This window comes from Eptatretus burgeri, chromosome 9 (genome assembly GCF_056783735.1).
Source record: "Eptatretus burgeri isolate ZD-2024b chromosome 9, Ebu_testis_v1, whole genome shotgun sequence".
Classification (NCBI taxonomy): domain Eukaryota; kingdom Metazoa; phylum Chordata; class Myxini; order Myxiniformes; family Myxinidae; genus Eptatretus; species Eptatretus burgeri.
In genome coordinates, this window is record NC_140969.1 from 40,624,570 (window position 1) to 40,645,397 (window position 20,828).

Sequence of the window (20,828 nt, forward strand, 5' to 3'; positions counted from 1 at the left end):
AAGCACACACACACACACACACACACACACACACACACACACACACACACACACACACACACACACACACACACAACATAGCTATTTCTGGTGGTCAGGCTGGACCGTGGTGTGGACGCAACTGTCCCTGGATCGGCGTCGGACGAGCTGGCCTTGCTCTCGTCAGGGGGGGCAGGAGAAACCGTGGTGCTGTCGACCTCCTGGTCTTGGCCCAAGTCCGCTCACAGCCGCCAGGGAACCAGTTCTGGCGCCAAGTTGCGAGCAGGAGAGGGAGGCAGGTCCGCCCGGCGTTCGACCCCGTACTCCGAGTCAGCAGAACCCCAGAGCCAACCAAGGTGAGGCACGAGGCTCAGCAAGGCTCCAAGACACGATCAAGAACACGATCGAATCAGCACAACAACAAGGACGCTCTCCGCGCAGCAGCCTCTACACCAAAAAAAACACGATCTTTTTGGTTGTGATCTTCTTCCTCTTCCTTTTCGACCCTGAACAGAACCTTTTTATCCTCCTGTCCTCGTCACTTCCAATCGAGCCGTTTATTGGCCCACCGCCGACGCCTTCTGCCAATCGTGATCACGGGGCGGAGCCATCCGCTGCACTGTCCTGTGACGTCACGGCCAGTCTCCAGAGAATACCAAAAGGGGTTTACGCAGACACACTTACCCTATCCCGTGTCCCTATCTAATTACGTGACAATTATCATTTCCCCCCTTGAAGAAATGAACATTTACTAGACAACTTATCACCACTGAATTGCTACTTATTACATCGAGATCCTGGTAAACTCGAATAGCATGGCATACCTAATTAAACATCCTAATTACCCTTTGAATGCATACCCCCCCTCAAACGTAACAATATTATATTAAACCAAATGATTACGCAAGCCAGTCTCTATGGAATGTGTATTGATCTACTCTACCAAACATCTTGCACATTGTTATAGCATGATGTACACACCATGAAGCAAAACTTGGACAGATGTATAATATTAATAAACCTTTCAAGACTTCCTATTAAAAACAAGATCAATCACAAGTGCTGAGAAAAATATTCTTTAAAGACAAAGTTCACCTTTGCACTGCGTTCAAGTAGCCCACCAAACAGCAAGGCCAGCTGTGCTGGTCGTGGGCCAAGCTGCAGGAGTCCCAACACTACTGGGCCAGCCCAACGATCGGGCAACGTCTCAAATAGGCCTGGTATACTGAGGGACAGCAGAGGTGTTAGCACCTGCGTGGAGTGGCCAAGTGTGGAAGCTTTGCCTAAAAGGGAGACGATGAAGGCTGGGATTGGATGAATGCCAACAGAGGCAACATGGGCAATAGCAAGGCCCAGGGACAAGAAGTATGCTGCAGGCTCAAGGGAAACTGGAGGTGGACGGCCAGCAAGGCTGTTGGCTGTGAGGTCTGGTAAGGAACAAAGCCTCGAGAGAAGAGATTCAAATAGAACTGGTGGAACGTGGTCAGGCTGCAGAAAAAGAACATTTATAAATATCTGCATTTAAATGCAAATGCCTTAACAACACACAAAATGTATTTGAATGCAAATAAAAATTCCACAAACCCCCCTCCTGATTGAACTGCCAAAATTCAGGCTTTCTGCACACCTTAATTCAATTGTCAATATTCAATATGTGTCAGGTCAGGCCAGATTAGATTTGTGACTTGCTACAGGTATCATGTAAACCTGTTCCATGGTCGGGTTGTCGGCGACTAAGCAGTCTCCCCCACCAGTTTTTTTTTGGTGAGGAGGTTGTTTGGATATGGACACCCAGCAGGATTAAAAACAAAACCTGTCAAAGGGTGGAGGAGCTCCTTGTGAGCCAACGGCCATCCATATCTAGTGCCCAACTGTGTCTGCGGACGTCCTCCTGCAGTTGGGTTACTTCTTATTAGGAGGTTGGTGGCAGGATTTGCACTCTGGCCACCGTAAAACCCTTCATTCCGCAAAACACAAAAACGCAAAGAAATCTGAAAACCCACTCCGTGGGAGTACCTCCTGTGCAGCTTCCCTTCGCAGGGCAGCTCACCGGATGACGGGATTGGGGCAAAGCCTTCGGGACCCCCAATCTTTGATGATAGGAGGGAAACCACGGGGTAACACTCCCAGGTCAGATTGCGGGAGAGTGTGTCGGAGTGGTGCTGAGGTGTCGTCCACCAGAAAGGCGGTCTCCTTGGGTAAACCTGAGGCGGTCCCTTCGGGTGGGTGCCTGGAATGTCCTATCCCTAAGAGAGGATGATCACCTGTCTCTGTTATCATCTGAGCTCAAGCGTTTGGACATCGGTATTGCAGCTCTCTCTGAGGTTCGGAGACCGGATTGCGGTGAGATCATGGTAGGTGGTTACACCTACTATTGGTGTCATTTCCAATTTCAGGATATATACATATATATATATATATATATATATATATATATATATATATATATATATATATATATATATATATATATATTAGCCAAACCCACGCTCTGCGCGAAGTTCCAAAAGTGAGAGTTTGTTGGGACGTCAATATATCCAGTGTTCACAATGTGATTTATCTAATTTCTTTATATACAATGTTTGTTACATTTTTTTGGTCAAATTCACCTTCTGAGGTAGTCAGTATGTGCAGAAGAGGGTTTTTACATTGCAGACACTGTTTTCTCAGAGTGGCATTACGCCTCTCAGCGGTGACGGTCTGTCGACGACAGACGTAATGACGTCAGCGAATGAACGATGATGTCTTGACGTCATTACACCTCTCAGCGATGATGTCACAAGTCGCCATGCAAATAAATGTAAAAATTAGAAAAATCGCCCAAAATTCCCAAACCTGTCCGTCTGGCACGATCTCACATAGCCCATGCTGTTCATTAGACCACAGACCACCTGCATGCCGAAAGTGGCGACAATCCATCCGACAGTTTCGGAAGAGAAACGTCAAATTACGCGCATATGTTAACAGAAATAATATATAGGATATACATTTTTACATATACATATATAATCTTTGTTTCCTGTTTATTTACAACAATAAAAACATTCACACTAATATATATATATATATATATATATATATATATATATATATATATATATATATATATATATATATATATATATATATATATATATATATATATATATACACATAAATAAATAAAATCACCTCGCAGCAGCAGCTCAGGAGGTCAACAAGGCGAGATGAAATCAAGTGAGCAACCAGGGACAAACAGCGCTCAGGACGAAGATCTGATTGGCTTTTGATTTCTAAATAGGATGGCATTATGTCAGGTAGTCATAATGATGCACACAACTGTACTATAGACGAAGTCAAGTAAAATACAGGTCAGATTTCAAAAATAAAAAAAACTAAGAAATCTGTTCATAATCAATTCACCTTGGAAAAAATAGAATAAAACTAGAACTGCCACTTTATAACTGCTGGCAATGATGACCAGGTACCAACACATCCGGCTTCGACACAACCTTGCTTTGATACAACACGGGACTGACGAATTACTGACCGAGTAACACGAAGTGTTCAATCTAATTATTGAGTATGCAATTAGCCCTTTTTCTTGGGAACATCATCGGTATCAATTGAATTAGTGTTTTAGTTACCTGAACATGAAGCAATAAATGTGCGGGAAATGTCAACATGGGTCCACAGGGTAAACCGGAACTCCCCCGAGTAATACGAAGCCCCCATATGTCTCTCTACTATGCGGGATTGATGAGTTATGGACCCAGTAACATGCCACATTCAATCTATTTATTATGTAAGGAGTTAGCCCTTTTTCCTGAATTAAATTGGTGTTTAAATAACAAACACAAAGTAATAAATGTGGACACCATCAGCAGGATCCCCCCCCCCCACTCCCGAGTCGAATGAGGCCACACATGCTTCTTTACGATGTGGGATTCACAAGTTATGCACTGAGAAACAGGCCAAGTTCCAACCATTTATTATGTACACAGTTGACCATTTCTCCTGGGGCCATCATTGGTATCAATTGAATTGCTACTCATGTACCCTCAAACGCATGCAAGCGCAGCCAAGTGAGCCTTTTGCAAAAAAAAAAAAAAAAAAAATTCTAAAAGTTCTCAGATTCAAATAATGAAATAATTTGGGCTGCCAGACCTTGTGGCCGATTGGGTTGACATTTAAAACATTCATTCCACATGTCGGCTAGATTATAATTGGGAAGTTTCACATATATTGATGCAGCGGTTCCAGAGTAAATATTATTTAATATTTTCCTTCAATCCAATTTGGCTGCCAAACCATGGGGTCGATCGAGTTGAAATTCAAAACTTTCATTCCACATGACTGCTGCATCATAACTGTGAAGATTCACATTGATTGATGCAGTCGTTCCAGAGTAAACATTATTTAATATTTTTCCTTCAATCCAATATGGCTGCCAAACCATTTGACCGACATGAAATGGAGGTGGGAACTTTTCGTTCATCATGAATAGGTGGTCATACCTGTAAAGTTTTGCCTCGATCTGTTCAGCCGTTTCAGAGAAGAAGACTTTTTAATTTTCAATCCAATATGGCTGCCGAACCATGTGACCTATAACATCATAAACTTATATTCTCCCTCTAATGGGGTAGGGGATCATGCTTGTTAAGTTTCGTGTTGATCGGGAAAGTTGAGTTTTTATATCCAAGAGGCCACCAAACCATGTGATTTGACATCATAATGTTTACCACATATGCAGCCATGGTGGATGATGATAGTTGCAAAGTTTCACTTCAATAGGATAAGTGGTTCCAGAGAAAACATTATTTAATATTTTTCTTCAATGCAATATGGCTGCCAAACCATGTGACCAAGCAATTATTAATTTACAAACTTATATCCTCTTGCATTGCAGAATATGTTTGTGAAGTTTCCCCTTGATCTGACCAGCCGTTCTGGAGATGTTTGAGGGTTTTTGGGTAAATTAAATATGGCCGTCAAACCATGTGACCTATCAATTAGAAATTAACAAACTTGTTCAAGCATGTCTGTGGGAATATATGTGTAAAGTTTCTTCTCAATCTGTTCAGCTGTTTCGGTGATGAAGATTTTCTATTTAAAAAAAAAAAAATTCAATGCAATATGGCTGATGAACCATGTGACCTATGACATCTTAAATGTAAGTTATGCCTCCAGTGGGATAGGGGATCATGCTTGTGAAGTTTCATGTGAATCGGATGAGGTGCGTTTTTCTATCCAAGATGGCCACCAAACATGTGACTTGTGACGTCATAATCTTTACCATATATGTAAGCCATGGTGGTTGATGATAGTTGCAAAGTTTTGCTTTAATAGGACAAGTGGTTCCAGAGAAAACATTGTTTAAATATTTTTCTTCAATCCAATATGACTGTCAAACCATGTGACCTACCTTATATAATATTTCCGAGTTTGTGGTTTCGTGTCGCGCTATCTTTGACTTTGTTCTGCGTTCGAGTAACATGATATTCGGCTTACATTATCTCAAAGACCATATGAGGTGCATGGTACAAAAAAAGTAAATAAAATGGTTCTGAAACAGTGAAATCGTATTCCACTTACTGCATTAAAGTAAAATTACTACTGATACTCTGCATCAGTTCCTTTCTCAAACACACCCACCCCAACATGTCGCGCAGAGCGCGGGTTATGCTAATTAATTATTATTCATTAACAAACTTATATCCCCTACCCTTGGAGAATACAGAGACATGACAGAAGTAAATAGACACCATAAATTTCTTCATTTAGTCTGTATAATGCAGTTTTACTCAGTGATTTGTACTAATATTTGACTATTTCTTTTGCAGAAACGAGTTCCTGGGTCTTGTATGACAATTAAGTATGCCTCGAACCCAGGGAGCGCACAAACTTTCTGATTTTCAAAGAGAACGAATTGTTCACTATTTGGAAGGTGGAGTCAGCCAGCATCAGATAGCTCAGAACCTTGGCATTCTGCTTTATATGGTCAATCGGGTGATTGTGCAATTCACCAGCGAAGGCAAGGAATCCACAGCTTCCCGTTCTGGTCGATCTGGACCCTCAGAAAGGTGTCTTCAAGCTGTCAAGTGGTCCAGTGAGAAAACTCCCTGTTGCAAGGCAGCAGATGTTGCAGATGAGGTCCAAGTTAGCTCATGAACTGCTGTGCGGTACCTTCATTAACTGTGATACTTATGGGAGGGCAGCGAGAAGAAAACCTCTTCTTCGACCAGCCAACATTCAAAAGAGAAAGAAGTGGGCTGATGAGATGGCCAACAGACCCTTGGAGTTTTGGCAAATTGTAATTTTTGCAGGCGAGTCCCAATTTGCTCAATGTTCCGACAGTGGACGCGTGCGGGTCTGGAGACTTCCCAGTCAAGAGTTTTCTTTGAACCGATTGCAACCAACTGTCAAACACGGTAGTTTTTCAGTGATGGTGTGCAGAGCAATCTGGAGCACTGGTCAGTCAGAGCTTGTGGAGTGTGTTGGCAACATCAACACAACACACTTCTATCCTTGAGGATGGATGTCTCCCTGTCTTCTCCACTGGTCAGATGGTCAAAAACAACACTGTTCATGAAAGATGGAGCTCTAGGCCACATTGCAAAAAAGACCAAAGAATGGCAGGGAAGAAATAGGATCAAGTGACTTCCATGGCCAAGTCAGTTTCCTGACATGAATCCCATTGAACACCTCTGGGCCATATTGGATCGAGCTGTGTGGACAAAATCCAGGAAACCAACATCATGGGCAGAATTGCTCAACCTTTTGAGTGAAGCCTGGGCAGAAATCCCACAAGAGAAAATTTCAGAATTCGTTAGGTTCGATGCCTGAAAGAGTAAAAGCATTGAAATCTGCAAAAGGCAAGTCCACAAAATATGAGTGTATGTATTAAAATTGATCAACTACACTTCAAATGTTCAATAAATAAATTCTTTAAAAATCATGGTGTCTATTTACTTCTGTCATGTCTCTGTATGTGTGTGAAGTTTCCTCTTGATCTGAACAATCGTTCTGGAGAAGGTGTTTGAAGGTTTTCGGGTAAATTCGATATGGCCACCAAACCATGCGACTTATCAATTAGAAATTAACAAACTTGTAAAAGGATGTCATGGGGAATGTGTGTGTATCTGTCTAGCCATTCTGGAGAAGATTTTTTAATTTTTTTTTTTCAAAACAATATGGCTGCCGATCCACGTGACCTATGACATCATAATATTTTTTTTCTGAGGTGAATTGTTGCGCAGATGACGTCAAGAAATTTCAATTTTTCCAATGCAGCGTTCTCCCTATCAAATTTTCAGCAGGGCACCACTTCACCGATGACGTCATGAAAAATCACACGTGTTTCCCACGTGGAGCTCTTACCAGATGCCAAGTTTCAATTTTTTCCATTGCATGGTTTTGGAGGTACAGAGGTTCAAAGTTTTTCGGTTTTTCAAAGATGGCACCCATACCTCGTGACCAATGACGTCATAATTACCAATTAAGTATGCTATCAAAAAAGATAAATACTACGGTGAAAATTATGTCAATCGGACTTACGGTTGCTGAGAAAATGAATTTTAAAGGGGGAAAAAACCCCCCGGCAAATTGCCGGCAGAAGAAAAATACTAAAAAAAAGAAAAAGAGCAAAAACAATAGGTTACCCAGCCTGGCATCCTAATAAGTATGGGAGGCCAGTGGTGTGATTCCGACTCTGTCCAAGTAATAACAAAGACTTTTACAATGGTAAATGCTGCTACCCTACCTCCTTTGGGAATCAGTCAGCATTTAGAGGATAGAGCATGGATGCATCCTGTCGCTCAGCATCCCATGGGAAGGGGGAAGTTTCTTAATTGCCCCGCTGACTGCAGAGAGAAAAGCGACATCACAAAGACAGCATCCCAGTACCCAGAATGCACCAGATCACTTCCCCAAGTTCAGTGTCTGTTTTGTATTTTTTTGAATTATTCTGGTTTCGTCTAACACAGTGGTTCTTAACCTTTTTACCACCACGCCCCCTCGATTAGTTGGTCCTTGCCTCCACGCTCCCCCCCCCAACCCCTCACATCTTCAACCAAATGATTAAAAAAAAGGAAAAACTGAAAAAGTGTTTTTTTAGTCGTTTTATTGAACAAAGAATTCTGTATCAGCAACACTCATGTACACAGTATATTTAATGAGATGACATTTAATGAGATACTTCACATTGTTTCTTTTCAGATCTTGAATGCGTGGTCGAATGCCAGAAAGAGCACAACGCAAGTCCCCTTCAACCTTCAGCTTGTTTCTGTACTTAGTCTTGACAGTAAACAGGAAGGTACGTGACCCAGAACGTCTTTAGATCCAGTTTTTTGAAGTCTTCTTCAGCCGAGGAGTTGAACTTACACGCAAGAAACTCTTCTTGCACTTTGTCTGAAGTATCAGCTACTTCACATTGAAATGGGTTCCTAATGAATTTCCAGGCTTCGCGCTTCTCATCTATATCCGGAAAGTATGTGATGAATTCTGCTTTCAATTCAGTCAGATGAGTAATTATTTGTTTCTTTAACTCAGAATCAAGGTAACTGTGAATGAGAGCAGAATCCAAGTTAGCAAAACTAGCTGTATTTCCATCCTGTATTCGACATTTCCAGAGGTCGAGTTTGGCCATGAAGGCGCGAATGATGTCATGGTGCATGATTATGTTGATGTTTTTCCCTTGGAGTTTGAGGTTGATGGCATTCAGCACTTCAAAGATGTCCACCAGGTAAGCAAGAGATAGCAAAAATCCTTCAGACTGGAACTTGTCATGGAGATCTGTTTTCTACTGTGAATCAAGAAATGTTGCCACTTCTTGTCGTAGTTCATAAAGCCGTCCAAGCATGTTTCCCTTCGAAAGTCATCGTACGTTTGTGTGGAAAAGCAAGGCTTGATATTCAGAATCCATATCCACACACAGCTGTTTGAAGAGACGACTGTTTAAGGCTCAAGTTTTGATGAAGATGACTACCTTGATAGCCAGGTTCATGACATCCCTCATTTCAGCAGGTAGAGTTCTGGATGCTGAGGCTTCACGATGAAGGATGCAGTGCGTACCTATAGCAGATGGACTTTTTTCTTTCACTCTCGTTATGAAACCAGATTACAAACCAAGCATGGCCGGAGCTCCATCAGTACACACCCATACGAGCGAGTCACATGAAAGTTGATTTTACTGGAAGAAGTTTGATACCACTTGAAAAATATCTGTTGCTGTTGTATAACTTTCCATCGCATGGCAGAAAAGCATTTCCTCTTTTAAACTATTACATGACACGAAACGAGCATACATCAGTAGCTGAGAACACTGAGCAACATCAGTCGTTTCGTCCAACTGGATGGCAAATACAGGAGAAGCTCTTATTTGGTCAAGAACTTGATCTTTGATGTCTTGAGACATTTCATCGATCCTTCCCTTGACGGAATCGTTTGATAGAGAGATTTGGGAAAGCTTGTTTGCACTATCCTTCCCCAGAACGAGCTCTGCTGCACGCAGTACACTTGGTTTTATGAGAGTCTCTCCGATGTTATCGCTCTTTTTTGCTCTTTGCAATCAACATGGCGATCTCATCGGAAGCCTCAACAACCTTTGAAGTCTGTTGCTGAAATGCTCCACTGCTGTGCATCTTAGCTTGCTTCAAGGACTGACTTTTTGTTTCAAAGAATGCCTTGGGTTTGGCAGCGAGAGCAGGATGCATTGTCTTCAAGTGGCGTTCCAAGCATGTGTGCCGCATGCCATCATTGCTCAGTCTTGTAGTAAATAATGCACTGGGGTACCTGTGTGTCATCCTTTTGGAGGGACACAAATCCAAATCAAATATATTCGTCAAGATACTTCTGCTTTTTTGAACTCATTGCGAATGATTTAGTTTGAAATGGGAACTACAAATCTGTGGAAAAAAAAATTAATATTAAAATTAAAATAAAATATAAATTTTAATATTAAATTTAAATAAATGTTAAATTTTAAAATTTAATTTAATACAGAAAAAGGTCGGCCTCGTAGCGAATAGAAAAAAAGAATTATTGAAGGCGATACTTTTGTTTTTTTTTTTATGTTCATCACGATATTATGCAAACACATGTTAAGAGAATTCCAAAAATAACTAGAGGGGGAGCACTCGGGAGAGTGTAAAACCTCCACCGCCAATACTGCGTGGTCACTCAAGTGAACCTGATATCCTATTCATTCAATTTGACGTCAACAGTGCTCACAGAGTTATAGTTTGCAACTTTCCCTTTTACTTTTAACTTTTACATACTCAATTAATTCGTCATAACTAGATTCCTTGAGACAGAAATTGATTTTACGTGGGTATATCCACCTGAAGTTCCAAAATCAGCCGCAATTATAATTTTGGCATGCTTTTTGTTGGAAATCACTTATAACATGTAGAAATGCAAAAAAAAACAAAAAAAAAAAAATCGAAATTTTGTTGAAAAAAAAGTTGCAAAAATTTTTTTTTCTCTAACAATTTTTTTTTTGGGGGGGGGGGGTTGGAAATCACTTAAAACATGTAGAAAAGCAAAAAAAAAAAAAATTCAAATATTTTTTCAAAATGGCCACCATAGCGGCCATATTGGATTTTAGACCAAGTTCAAAATCTAATGGCATGGTCCTTGGACCATACCTAATCCCCACACCAAGTTTCGTCGAAATCTGTCGAGGAGTTTTTCCGTAATACTGTTCACAAAAACAAACAAACAAACAAGCAGTCATAGACTGGTACTTACGAAATCGTCAACTTGACCTCTGACCTTGTCTAATAAAAGCTGTCTCTTGAAAAGGTAGCGACGCAAACCAGAAGTTTCTACGATGATTCTGTACCAAACCATCAAAAATCGAATGTTTTGGATGTTTGACCTCACTGTGACCTTGACCTTTGACCGATTTTGACCAAAATCTAATCAGCGCTAGCCATCACCCTCCTGAATCACGTGGTGTAATTTGACATTGGTAGCTTCTTCCGTTCTCGAGTTATCTGTACCAAACCATCAAAAATCGAATAATTGACCTCACTGTGACCTTGACCTTTGACCAATTTTGACCAAAATCTAATCAGCACTAGCCATCACCCTCCTGAATAACTTGGTGTAATTTGACATTGGTAGCTTCTTCCGTTCTCGAGTTATCGTGCCTACAAACAAACAAACAAACAAATAAACAAACAAACAAACAGAAACGGAAGTCATCAATATACTTCCGAAATCTTTAGATTTCGTAAGTAACAAACAAGCAGTCATAGACTGGTACTTACGAAATCGTCAACTTGACCTCTGACCTTGTCTAATAAAAGCTGTCTCTCGAGAAGGTAGCGACGCAAACCAGAAGTTTCTACGATGATTCTGTATCAAACCATCAAAAATCGTAACGTCGACCGAAGCAAAAACCTCCATTTCTCCACGCAATTATAGCTTAACGTAACTCAACGACGCGTCTGCTCGAGCGCACTGCATCATGGGACGACCCGTGACGCGTCGAGTGAAATATTTTTTATACAATCTTAAAACGTCTCCAAAACATCCGATTTTTACCAGAATTTCGACAACCGAGTTTTAAGCGTCCTAAGCGATCGCAAAAATCGAAGTTAAAACGAACTCGTAACGTCGAGCGAAGCAAAAATACTCCATTTCTCCACATGAATTTATGGAATTATGTTTGATCTCACTGTGACCTTGACATTTGACCAATTTTGACCAAAATCTAATCAGCACTAGCCATCACCCTCCTGAATCACGTGGTGTAATTTGACATTGGTCGCTTCTTCCGTTCTCGAGTTATCGTGCCTACAAACAAACAAACAAACGGAAGTCATCAATATACTTGACCTGTCATCAATATACTTGATCAATATAACAAACAAACAGAAAGGGGTGAAAACTGTAACCTCCGATCTTTGATGGCGGAGGTTAATTAGAGAAATTCCTACTTTTTTCTCCGGGCTCACGCCCCCTCTGGAAATTACTCACGCCGCCAAAGTTAAGAACCAATGGTCTAACGTATCTTTCTGAATATGTGTGCGTGCGTGCGTGATTTCTACTGACCTCGACTCAGAGCCTTAAATGTTTTTTTATAAGAGTCTTAGATTATGGCTGAGCCTTAAACCCTGTAAAATTAATAAATACCAAAAAAAGTAAAAAAGCAAATTCGAAAATGTTTGTCGATATGTTTTGAGTTTGTTTGTTTTTAAAGCTTTGTACATTCTCTTTAGATGAGCAGTACATGTATTACCATTTGATTTACCAAGTTAAAATTGATGTATCGGAGGGCCTTGCCATCTGTGGGTTTCCATTTTGTGGATTCACTCGATCGCGATGAATTCAATGAGGCAAGGTTTGTGGATTGCAGTTTGTGGATCGAATAATCACGGGTTGGCGAACTATTTTCCACATTCATTCACTTGATTAACATGGTCATCGACACAATAACCCCCTCAAATTCCCCCAACATCATCATTACCATCATCTCAATCAACTCATCTCTATTGTCAACATAAACATTGCCAATGCATTATTGGATCAAGTATATCATCATTATTATTAAAGGTCATTTTCATGATCTTAAAACTTCAAAACAATAAACTACATGGAATGTTCTTAATAACCCTTTTATTGATTAAAATAAACAGAACAAAAACAATGTGCAAACATGTTAATTAAGGGAAGTTTGGCAAAAAGGGGTGACAAATTTTTAAGTTGAAGTCCTTAACCATATTTTCCCCATAACCCCACAACTTTGCGCATTGCAGATTTTCAAGAACGTAACCCCCACGAACGGCAAGGCCCTTCTGTTTGGCCTTAAATCTTTGTGAATGTCCCTCACCTCAGGACATAGGTCATGATGTTAAAATCCCAAGATCAGATGGCATATATTAGATTCATTGGTCTACACAGCAACACCTCACCACACGTTGTTCTTCAACACGCTCGTTTCACATTACAAATCTACCGCCCAATCCGCTGGCTCGCTTCGGACATGCGCACCTATAAAACGTGGCCCAACGTGTTATACAAAATGTGACAACACTTACCGCCGGGTTTGATAACACTTTTCATTGCCATTTCACTTGTGCTTTCCACTTTTTGTGCTTAAAAGTCCGAAATGTCGAAACCCAAGAAAATGAAATTAGACATTTTGAAATGCTTTGAGCGGACAAAGCCACACTTGTTCATTTTACTTGACACACTTTTATTAATCATTACAACAATGGCACTCTGTAGCACATATGCTTCCACCAGGGGCTGAAGAGTTTACGTTTTGTACACCACTGATAGGCCAGATGTGCATCCAGACCTTGAGTAAAATCAAATCGGCTGGTTCTAATCACCTACCAAACTCATCCAGAAAGTTCCGTACGACTTTGTCCACAACTTTTTGAGATGTGCTATATATTGTGGTCCAATCTCTCAAGGGTGAAGAATCACTTTAAAATTATAGTACCCAGATCTGGATCTTCACTAAAATCTAATTAATTAGTCCTTGTCACAAATTCAACCAGTCCACCAAATTTCATCTGAATCCACCTTACTTTTTGAGATATCCTGCTAACAAAAAAGACAGACAGGGATGAAAACATAACCTACATCCACCTTAGTTTGTGGAGCAAATGATCGTTATTTCATTGTGCACTTACCTTCCTTAAACACTTCAGTCAATACAAGGAAAGCTTGAACAGGGGGAGCTTTGAGAAAAGCTTCATCAAAAAGGAAGACTTCTTGCTCATGGCTCAGGCCAAACAGCCAATCGGTGCGAAGCTTGTTGAGAAGCATGTGAGCATAGTGCGGGTAACTGCATTTCAGGAAATCTTTGCCCTGTATATAAAGAATGGTGGGAGGGTCAGAAATATTGCAGTTTTTTGCACAGGTAATACAGAACTTGCATTAGCATGAAATCTTTGAAATTAAATTTGTACACAAGCAAATGAAGGAAAACACCAAAAGCATCCCAGGGTGCTTACAAACAATAGCCCACTCTTTAAAATAAAAAAGGTGCAGTGGCACGTTCAATGTCAGCAAGTACATGTGAGCAATGAGGGTGGACTTAATAACTCATCAGAAAGGAGAGCACATGACAAAATGCAACATCCTGGTCAGGAAACATCAAGACAGCACGGGGTGGATCCTATTCTGCAAGGAGGTAGAATCTAGACTACACAATTTGGAGGTGAGTGCACTAACACCGGTTGGGCAGAGGGGCACCTAAGCCTTGATGAAGTAGCCACCTGTCCAAAGGCAACTTCTCACTTCTGGACTCGATGCGATACAGTTACAAAGTTCCTTAAGAACACTAAACGGCCAAATATCTGTTGCACGTTCGTCGTGAAAAACAAACAAAACGAACACCAATCCCTTTTCAAAACAACATACATGTCGGTCATCCAGGTGTCCCATGAAATGTTACACTGTTTCACATGCTTAAAACTTTCTTGTTTTTTGCCCCGTGATTATTACGAGACCAGTACCATTAAAGGAACAACTCCAAAGGATTTTCCAATCAAGGAATTTGGTTCTGAAATGTCTTAAAATGACAACAGTGGAAATATTCTTCTGATATTCTTCCACAACAAACAATCGTTTTTTTTTTGACTTAGCAAGACATTTTCATAATGGATCAACTTGAGGTATGAGATTAAGGATGGAATTGATGCAGAGGATTCTGTGTGGAGAGGGATTAGAGATTGATGAGATTGCGGAGGGGATTGATGGAGAGGATTCAATGTGGATAGAGATTAGAAATTGATGAGATTACAGAGGGAATTGATGGAGAGGATTCAATGTGGATGGAGATTAGAGATTGATGAGATTATGGAGGGGATTGATTGAGAGGATTCAATGTGGATGGAGATTAGAGATTGATGAGATTATGGAGGGGATTGATGGAGAGGATTCAATGTGGATAGAGATTAGATTGATGAGATGATGGAGGAAATTGATGGAGAGGATTCTGTGTGGAGAGGGATTAGAGATTGATGAGATTGCGGAGGGGATTGATGGAGAGGATTCAATGTGGATAGAGATTAGAAATTGATGAGATTACAGAGGGAATTGATGGAGAGGATTCAATGTGGATAGAGATTAGAGATTGATGAGATTACGGAGGGGATTGATGGAGAGGATTCAATGTGGATAGAGATTGATGAGATTACGGAGGGGATTGATGGAGAGGATTCAATGTGGATGGAGATTAGAGATTGATGAGATTATTGAGGGGATTGATGGAGAGGATTCAGTGTGGATAGAGATTCGAGATTGATGAGATTATGGAGGGGATTGATGGAGAGGATTCAATGTGGATAGAGATTCGAGATTGATGAGATCATTGAGGGGATTGATGGAGAGGATTCAATGTGGATGGAGATTAGAGATTGATGAGATTACGGAGAGAATTGAGGAGAGGATTCAGTGTGGATAGAGATTCGAGATTGATGAGATTATGGAGGGGATTGATGGAGAGGATTCTGTGTGGATAGAGATGAGAGATTGATGAGATTACGGAGGGAATTGGAGAGGATTCAATGTGGATAGAGATTAAAGATTGATGAGATTATGGAGGGGATTGATGGAGAGGATTCAATGTGGATAGAGATTAGAGATTGATGAGATTACGGAGGGGATTGATGGAGAGGATTCAATGTGGATAGAGATTGATGAGATTACGGAGGGGATTGATGGAGAGGATTCAATGTGGATGGAGATTAGAGATTGATGAGATTATTGAGGGGATTGATGGAGAGGATTCAGTGTGGATAGAGATTCGAGATTGATGAGATTATGGAGGGGATTGATGGAGAGGATTCAATGTGGATAGAGATTCGAGATTGATGAGATCATGGAGGGGATTGATGGAGAGGATTCAATGTGGATGGAGATTAGAGATTGATGAGATTACGGAGAGAATTGAGGAGAGGATTCAGTGTGGATAGAGATTCGAGATTGATGAGATTATGGAGGGGATTGATGGAGAGGATTCTGTGTGGATAGAGATGAGAGATTGATGAGATTACGGAGGGAATTGGAGAGGATTCAATGTGGATAGAGATTCAAGATTGATGAGATTATGGAGGGGATTGATGGAGAGGATTCAATGTGGATGGAGATTAGAGATTGATGAGATTATGGAGGGGATTGATGGAGGGGATTGATGGAGGGATTCAATGTGGATGGAGATTAGAGATTGATGAGATTATGGAGGGGATTGATGGAGAGGATTCAATGTGGATGGAGATTAGAGATTGATGAGATTCCAGAGAGAATTGATGGAGAGGATTCAATGTGGATAGAAATTCGAGATTGATGAGATTATGGAGGGGATTGATGGAGAGGATTCAATGTGGATAGAGATTCGAGATTGATGAGATTATGGAGGGGATTGATGGAGAGGATTCAATGTGGATGGAGATTAGAGATTGATGAGATTATGGAGGGGATTGATGGAGGGATTCAATGTGGATGGAGATTAGAGATTGATGAGATTCCAGAGAGAATTGATGGAGAGGATTCAATGTGGATAGAAATTCGAGATTGATGAGATTATGGAGGGGATTGATGGAGAGGATTCAATGTGGATGGAGATTAGAGATTGATGAGATTACGGAGGGAATTGATGGAGATGTTCTGTGTGGCTAGAGATTGGAGATTGATGAAATGATGGAGGGAATTGATGGAGATGATTCTGTGTGGCGAGAGATTATATATTGATGAGATTATGGAGGGAAATGGAAATGATTATATGTGGATAGAGATTGGAGATTGATGAGATTACAAAGGGAATTGATGGAGACGATGTGTGGAAGGAGATTAGAGATTGCCAGAAGTGTAAGATACTTGTAGAATGCTTTTATTGGACCCCTGATGTGAGGGAAAAGCAGTAAAGATGGATATGTGAAGAATTCAGAAGTATATGTGATAAGGGAATAGCATTGATCATGGGAGAGTTAAATCTGCCAGGGATAGACTGGGTCCAGGAACAGGGAAAGGGTAGACCAGGTGAGGACTTTTTAGAATGAGTCCAAGATTACTTTGTAAGCCAGTTTATAGAGAAGCCCATGAAGACGAGTGCAATGTTAGATGTCTTTTTGTGTAATGATCCCAATATGGTGGAGGAGGTGGAGGTGGGAGAGCATCTGAGGACAAGCAAGCACAAAGTAGTAAGCACGTCTCTATTATCAGGATGTGAAGTTCAGCATTGTTTTGTAAGGTGGTTAGATTTCAGGAAGGCAAACCTTGAGGTTATACATGAGAAGTGATTTGGGAACTTTCGATTTGGTCAGTTTAATGAATGGGCTGTCTGCATCAGAGAAATGGGTAACCATCAAGGAGCAAATGTGATGGGTCCGGAGTAAGTGTATTCCAGTGGGGTGTAAAGGTAGAAGCAGAAAGAGAACAGGGTGATTGAGCAGGCAAAGTAAGTAGTGTAATTAAAGATAAGCAGAAGGCATTCACCAAGTACAAAATAACAGGAGTGGAACCCGACTCATATCGATACAGTATAGGAGTAAACAGAGACTCGGACTAATTAAAAAAAAAGCTCGGTAGGCCAAAAGACAATATATATTTTTAAAAAAGGACATAGCCAAAAATATTAAACATAACAGGAATACATTCCTTAAGTTTATAAGGGTTATGGAAAGGGGTAAGAGGAGTGTGGGTCCTTTGTAGCATAAGACAGGAGAATTGGTGGATGATGATGGTGAGATGGCATACATATTAGCCTTCGTTGGGTTTTGTCCAAAATGGGGACTTGTGGATTTGGTCTCAATTTTCGTGCGTGCATCCTCTATCATGCCTCAGACATGTATGGACCGATTGTATTCATACTTGGCACAAAGACAACACACGATGGTATACAAATACACATCATTTTGTTTCGTGATGCGACCACAGACGGCCGACTGGCGACCATTTTAGTTGTAAAAAAACAAACAAACCCGGTGTTGAACACGTTCTCAACCATTTCTCAGACATGTGCGCCTCACTTTATTTTGCGATCTGATCAAACATGGCTGCCTGGTAGACTGGCCGCCATTTGAGTTGGACAGAAACATGGGCGAGGCCTTTAACTCCGTACAGCAAAATCACTAAAATAATGGGGGCTTTGACATCTTATGTCATTTTTACTTGTTAAATCGTTTTTTTTGCTTCTACATTTACACGGGAACACTCAGGGAAACTTCCAATAAAAGGGAGTATCTATCTCTGGAGTAAGCAATGTCTTTTCAAAGAGATCCATACAGAATTGTAGATGAAGTAAAGAAGCTGCTGGAAAAAACGAATGGATTATAAACAGGTGGCAGTGGAAAAGTTTAAATTGGAATTAGATAGGTATCTAGAAGCATTGGAAATAGAGGGGTACAGGGGTATTGGCACAAGTTGCCGGTCACCTCCATGTGGATAGGTGATAGTATCTGGTATTGGGGTAGTGCAGGCATGATGGGCCGAATGGCCTCTTGCTGTGCCAAAGTTCCTTGTTATCTCTTGTTAACGTGGAAAACAAAGAAAACTAGAAGGGCACTCGGTAGAGCGCATACTTCTGCCACGCAATCCTGATCCACGAGAACATATCAGGCCCATTACATTTTTGAGATATCGTGCGATATATCGTTTTTGGCCCTAATTCTCAATGATGAAGAATCACTTTTTAAATTCTAGGAGTCGGATCCAGATCCGGATCTTCACCAAAATTGAATCCATTCTTCCTTGTCACACACCCAACGCGTGTGTCCACAAAGTTTTGTCCGAATGTGTGCACATCTTTTTGAGATATCATGCTATATATCGTTTTTGGCCCGATCTCTCAACGGTGAAGAATCACTTAAAAAATTCGAGTAGTTGCATCTGGATCCGGATCTTCACAAAAATCTTATCAGTTCGTCCTTATCACACACCCGACCTGTCCACAAAATTTCACCCGGATCAGTCTACAACCTTTTGAGATATCCTGCACACAAACACACAGACACACAAATAGGGGGTGAAAACATAACCTCCTCCAACCTTCGGTGACGGAGGTCATCAAATACTCAAAACTGTTTTCAGCTTCCCTTTGTCATGGTGGTGTCTCGTAATCATAGAATTTAAAAACAAACAAAAAAAAACTATGAAGTACTTGACATTGTACAACTCTTCATGGAACACCTTGTAGTGCACCTGTCGTGCTGGCAGGATAGCCGAGAGGTGTTTGCCTGGGGTTAGACCGTCACCCTCATGTTTCGCATGCAGGGCAATTCATCAATGTGTGCATGGTACAGATCATCAAAAGGGGCTTAAGTTTTAATGGGTATGTCTGGCAGCCATAGCCGGTTGGTGGATGTTTAAAAGACCCCACAGGGTCTTTCCCAAAGAGTAAGCGGGCTATAACCACCACCCAGAACAAATTCTAAATCCGTCACCTTCCACTGAACGTCAGGCTTGCCAGCCGGCTCGTGAAAGACTTGGGACAAAATATTTGCCCGGCCCAACTCACAAGGTGGGAATGGTTGGAGCCATTAATGTAGTAGTAGTAGTAGTAGTAGTCGTAATATTGTTATACCTGTGGAAAGTTTGGATCAAGCATTTCCCGACAAGTCAGCAAAGCTGGCAGCACATCCAGGGCCTTTTCTGAAGTGGATACAATTCGCATTGCCACCGATACGGACTCCATCAGCATTTACTGAAACAGAAAATTAACATCAATTTCGGTTAGAAATGGTATCCATTTCACGATATGATTATAAAAGGACCAAGCCGATGGAAAGTAGGACCGTGTGATACTTAGAACAGGTTACGAGAGCATTAGTTAATGATTTCATACACGACAGATCGATTTACACGAATAAGAAAGCAAAGTCCTGTTTTCGGAATATTTTCCTGAATTTGAGGTAAAGAAGGGAGCCCAGCTTTACTCACACGATTGTTACCGATACACCTCAGGAATTTCTTCAGCTGCATCCTGACTGTAAAAGAGAGAAAAAAAAAAAAACAGATATATATATATGAGTATTATTATTATTATTTTTTTCAAAGTAAGAGCACGGAAGCTCGTGTGAGACACGGTACTCGCTTCATTGGATGAGACTGTGGTGGTGTCAACCGTCGTAAAAAAAGGGCTTTCCACATCGCCAATTACTGCAATCGCTCAAAATCAACAAGACTCTCGAAATAGAAAAATGTAAACGTGCTGGAAACATTCAGTGGGGTAATATAAAATTCTGTAGTACATTGTAATTAATGAAAGCCGACGAAACAGCGCATTCCGCCGTACCACCGCTCAACACCTGTCCACCAAGTAATCGTTTATTAATACTTGTTTTGATGTAAATATTCCATTTTGATGGACCGTGTAAATAATTTGCAATCGAATCACTTGGGTTATTTCAGTAAATTATGAGTTGAGAATTTTTCTCTCTCAAAAAAAAAATAAATAAAAATGGTGAACAAAATGCAATCCAAAAAACCGCTGCGAACTACAACGTTGAAGCTCACAAATAGTGCGCAAAACCATTTAAAGGATTCTAATTATTTTTTTAAGCCATTGGATACTTTTATGACGCAATTTCTGCGCCAATAGTGAGAATTCAATCTTTGTTGAAACGACTACATTCCTGAAAACGATGTAAGTGAAAGACAATCGAAGAACACATCTTCAGGCTGGGAATTATGACTTCAAATTCGTGTGGCTGCCTTGATGAACATAGACTTCGAAATTCTCAAGCTACACTCACTCAATCACCATCGACGCAGGGATGACACGATCACCCAGTGGATCACCTCTTTGTACGTGCGAGTAAATCTGATCACCAGAGCATATCCGAGGAAGATGTTCAACAGGCTGGTCCAGACTGGACATAATTAATAAACAAGTCTGAAGACGACGATGG

General features: G+C 40.8%; 1 protein-coding gene across 4 annotated transcripts in view; it reads right to left on the minus strand.

Moving 5' to 3' along the window:
• TELO2 (telomere maintenance 2) overlaps positions 1-20,085 on the minus strand; it is a 37,266-nt gene extending 17,181 nt beyond the window's left edge. For 2 of the 4 annotated variants that reach the window (XM_085894902.1, XM_085894905.1), the window contains exons 1-5: positions 19,858-20,017; positions 19,502-19,621; positions 13,608-13,785; positions 3,151-3,251; positions 1,075-1,467 (exon numbers count right to left, since the gene is read on the minus strand). In XM_085894902.1, the coding sequence (XP_085751028.1) occupies positions 1,075-1,467; positions 3,151-3,251; positions 13,608-13,785; positions 19,502-19,618 (789 nt within the window). In that variant the 5' untranslated portion in view covers positions 19,619-19,621; positions 19,858-20,017. Of the gene's footprint in view, positions 1-1,074; positions 1,468-3,150; positions 3,252-13,607; positions 13,786-19,501; positions 19,622-19,779 lie in introns of all 4 variants that reach the window. The other 2 variants (XM_085894903.1, XM_085894904.1) reach the window with 2 other exon arrangements.
• Between the last annotated feature and the right edge of the window lie 743 nt (positions 20,086-20,828).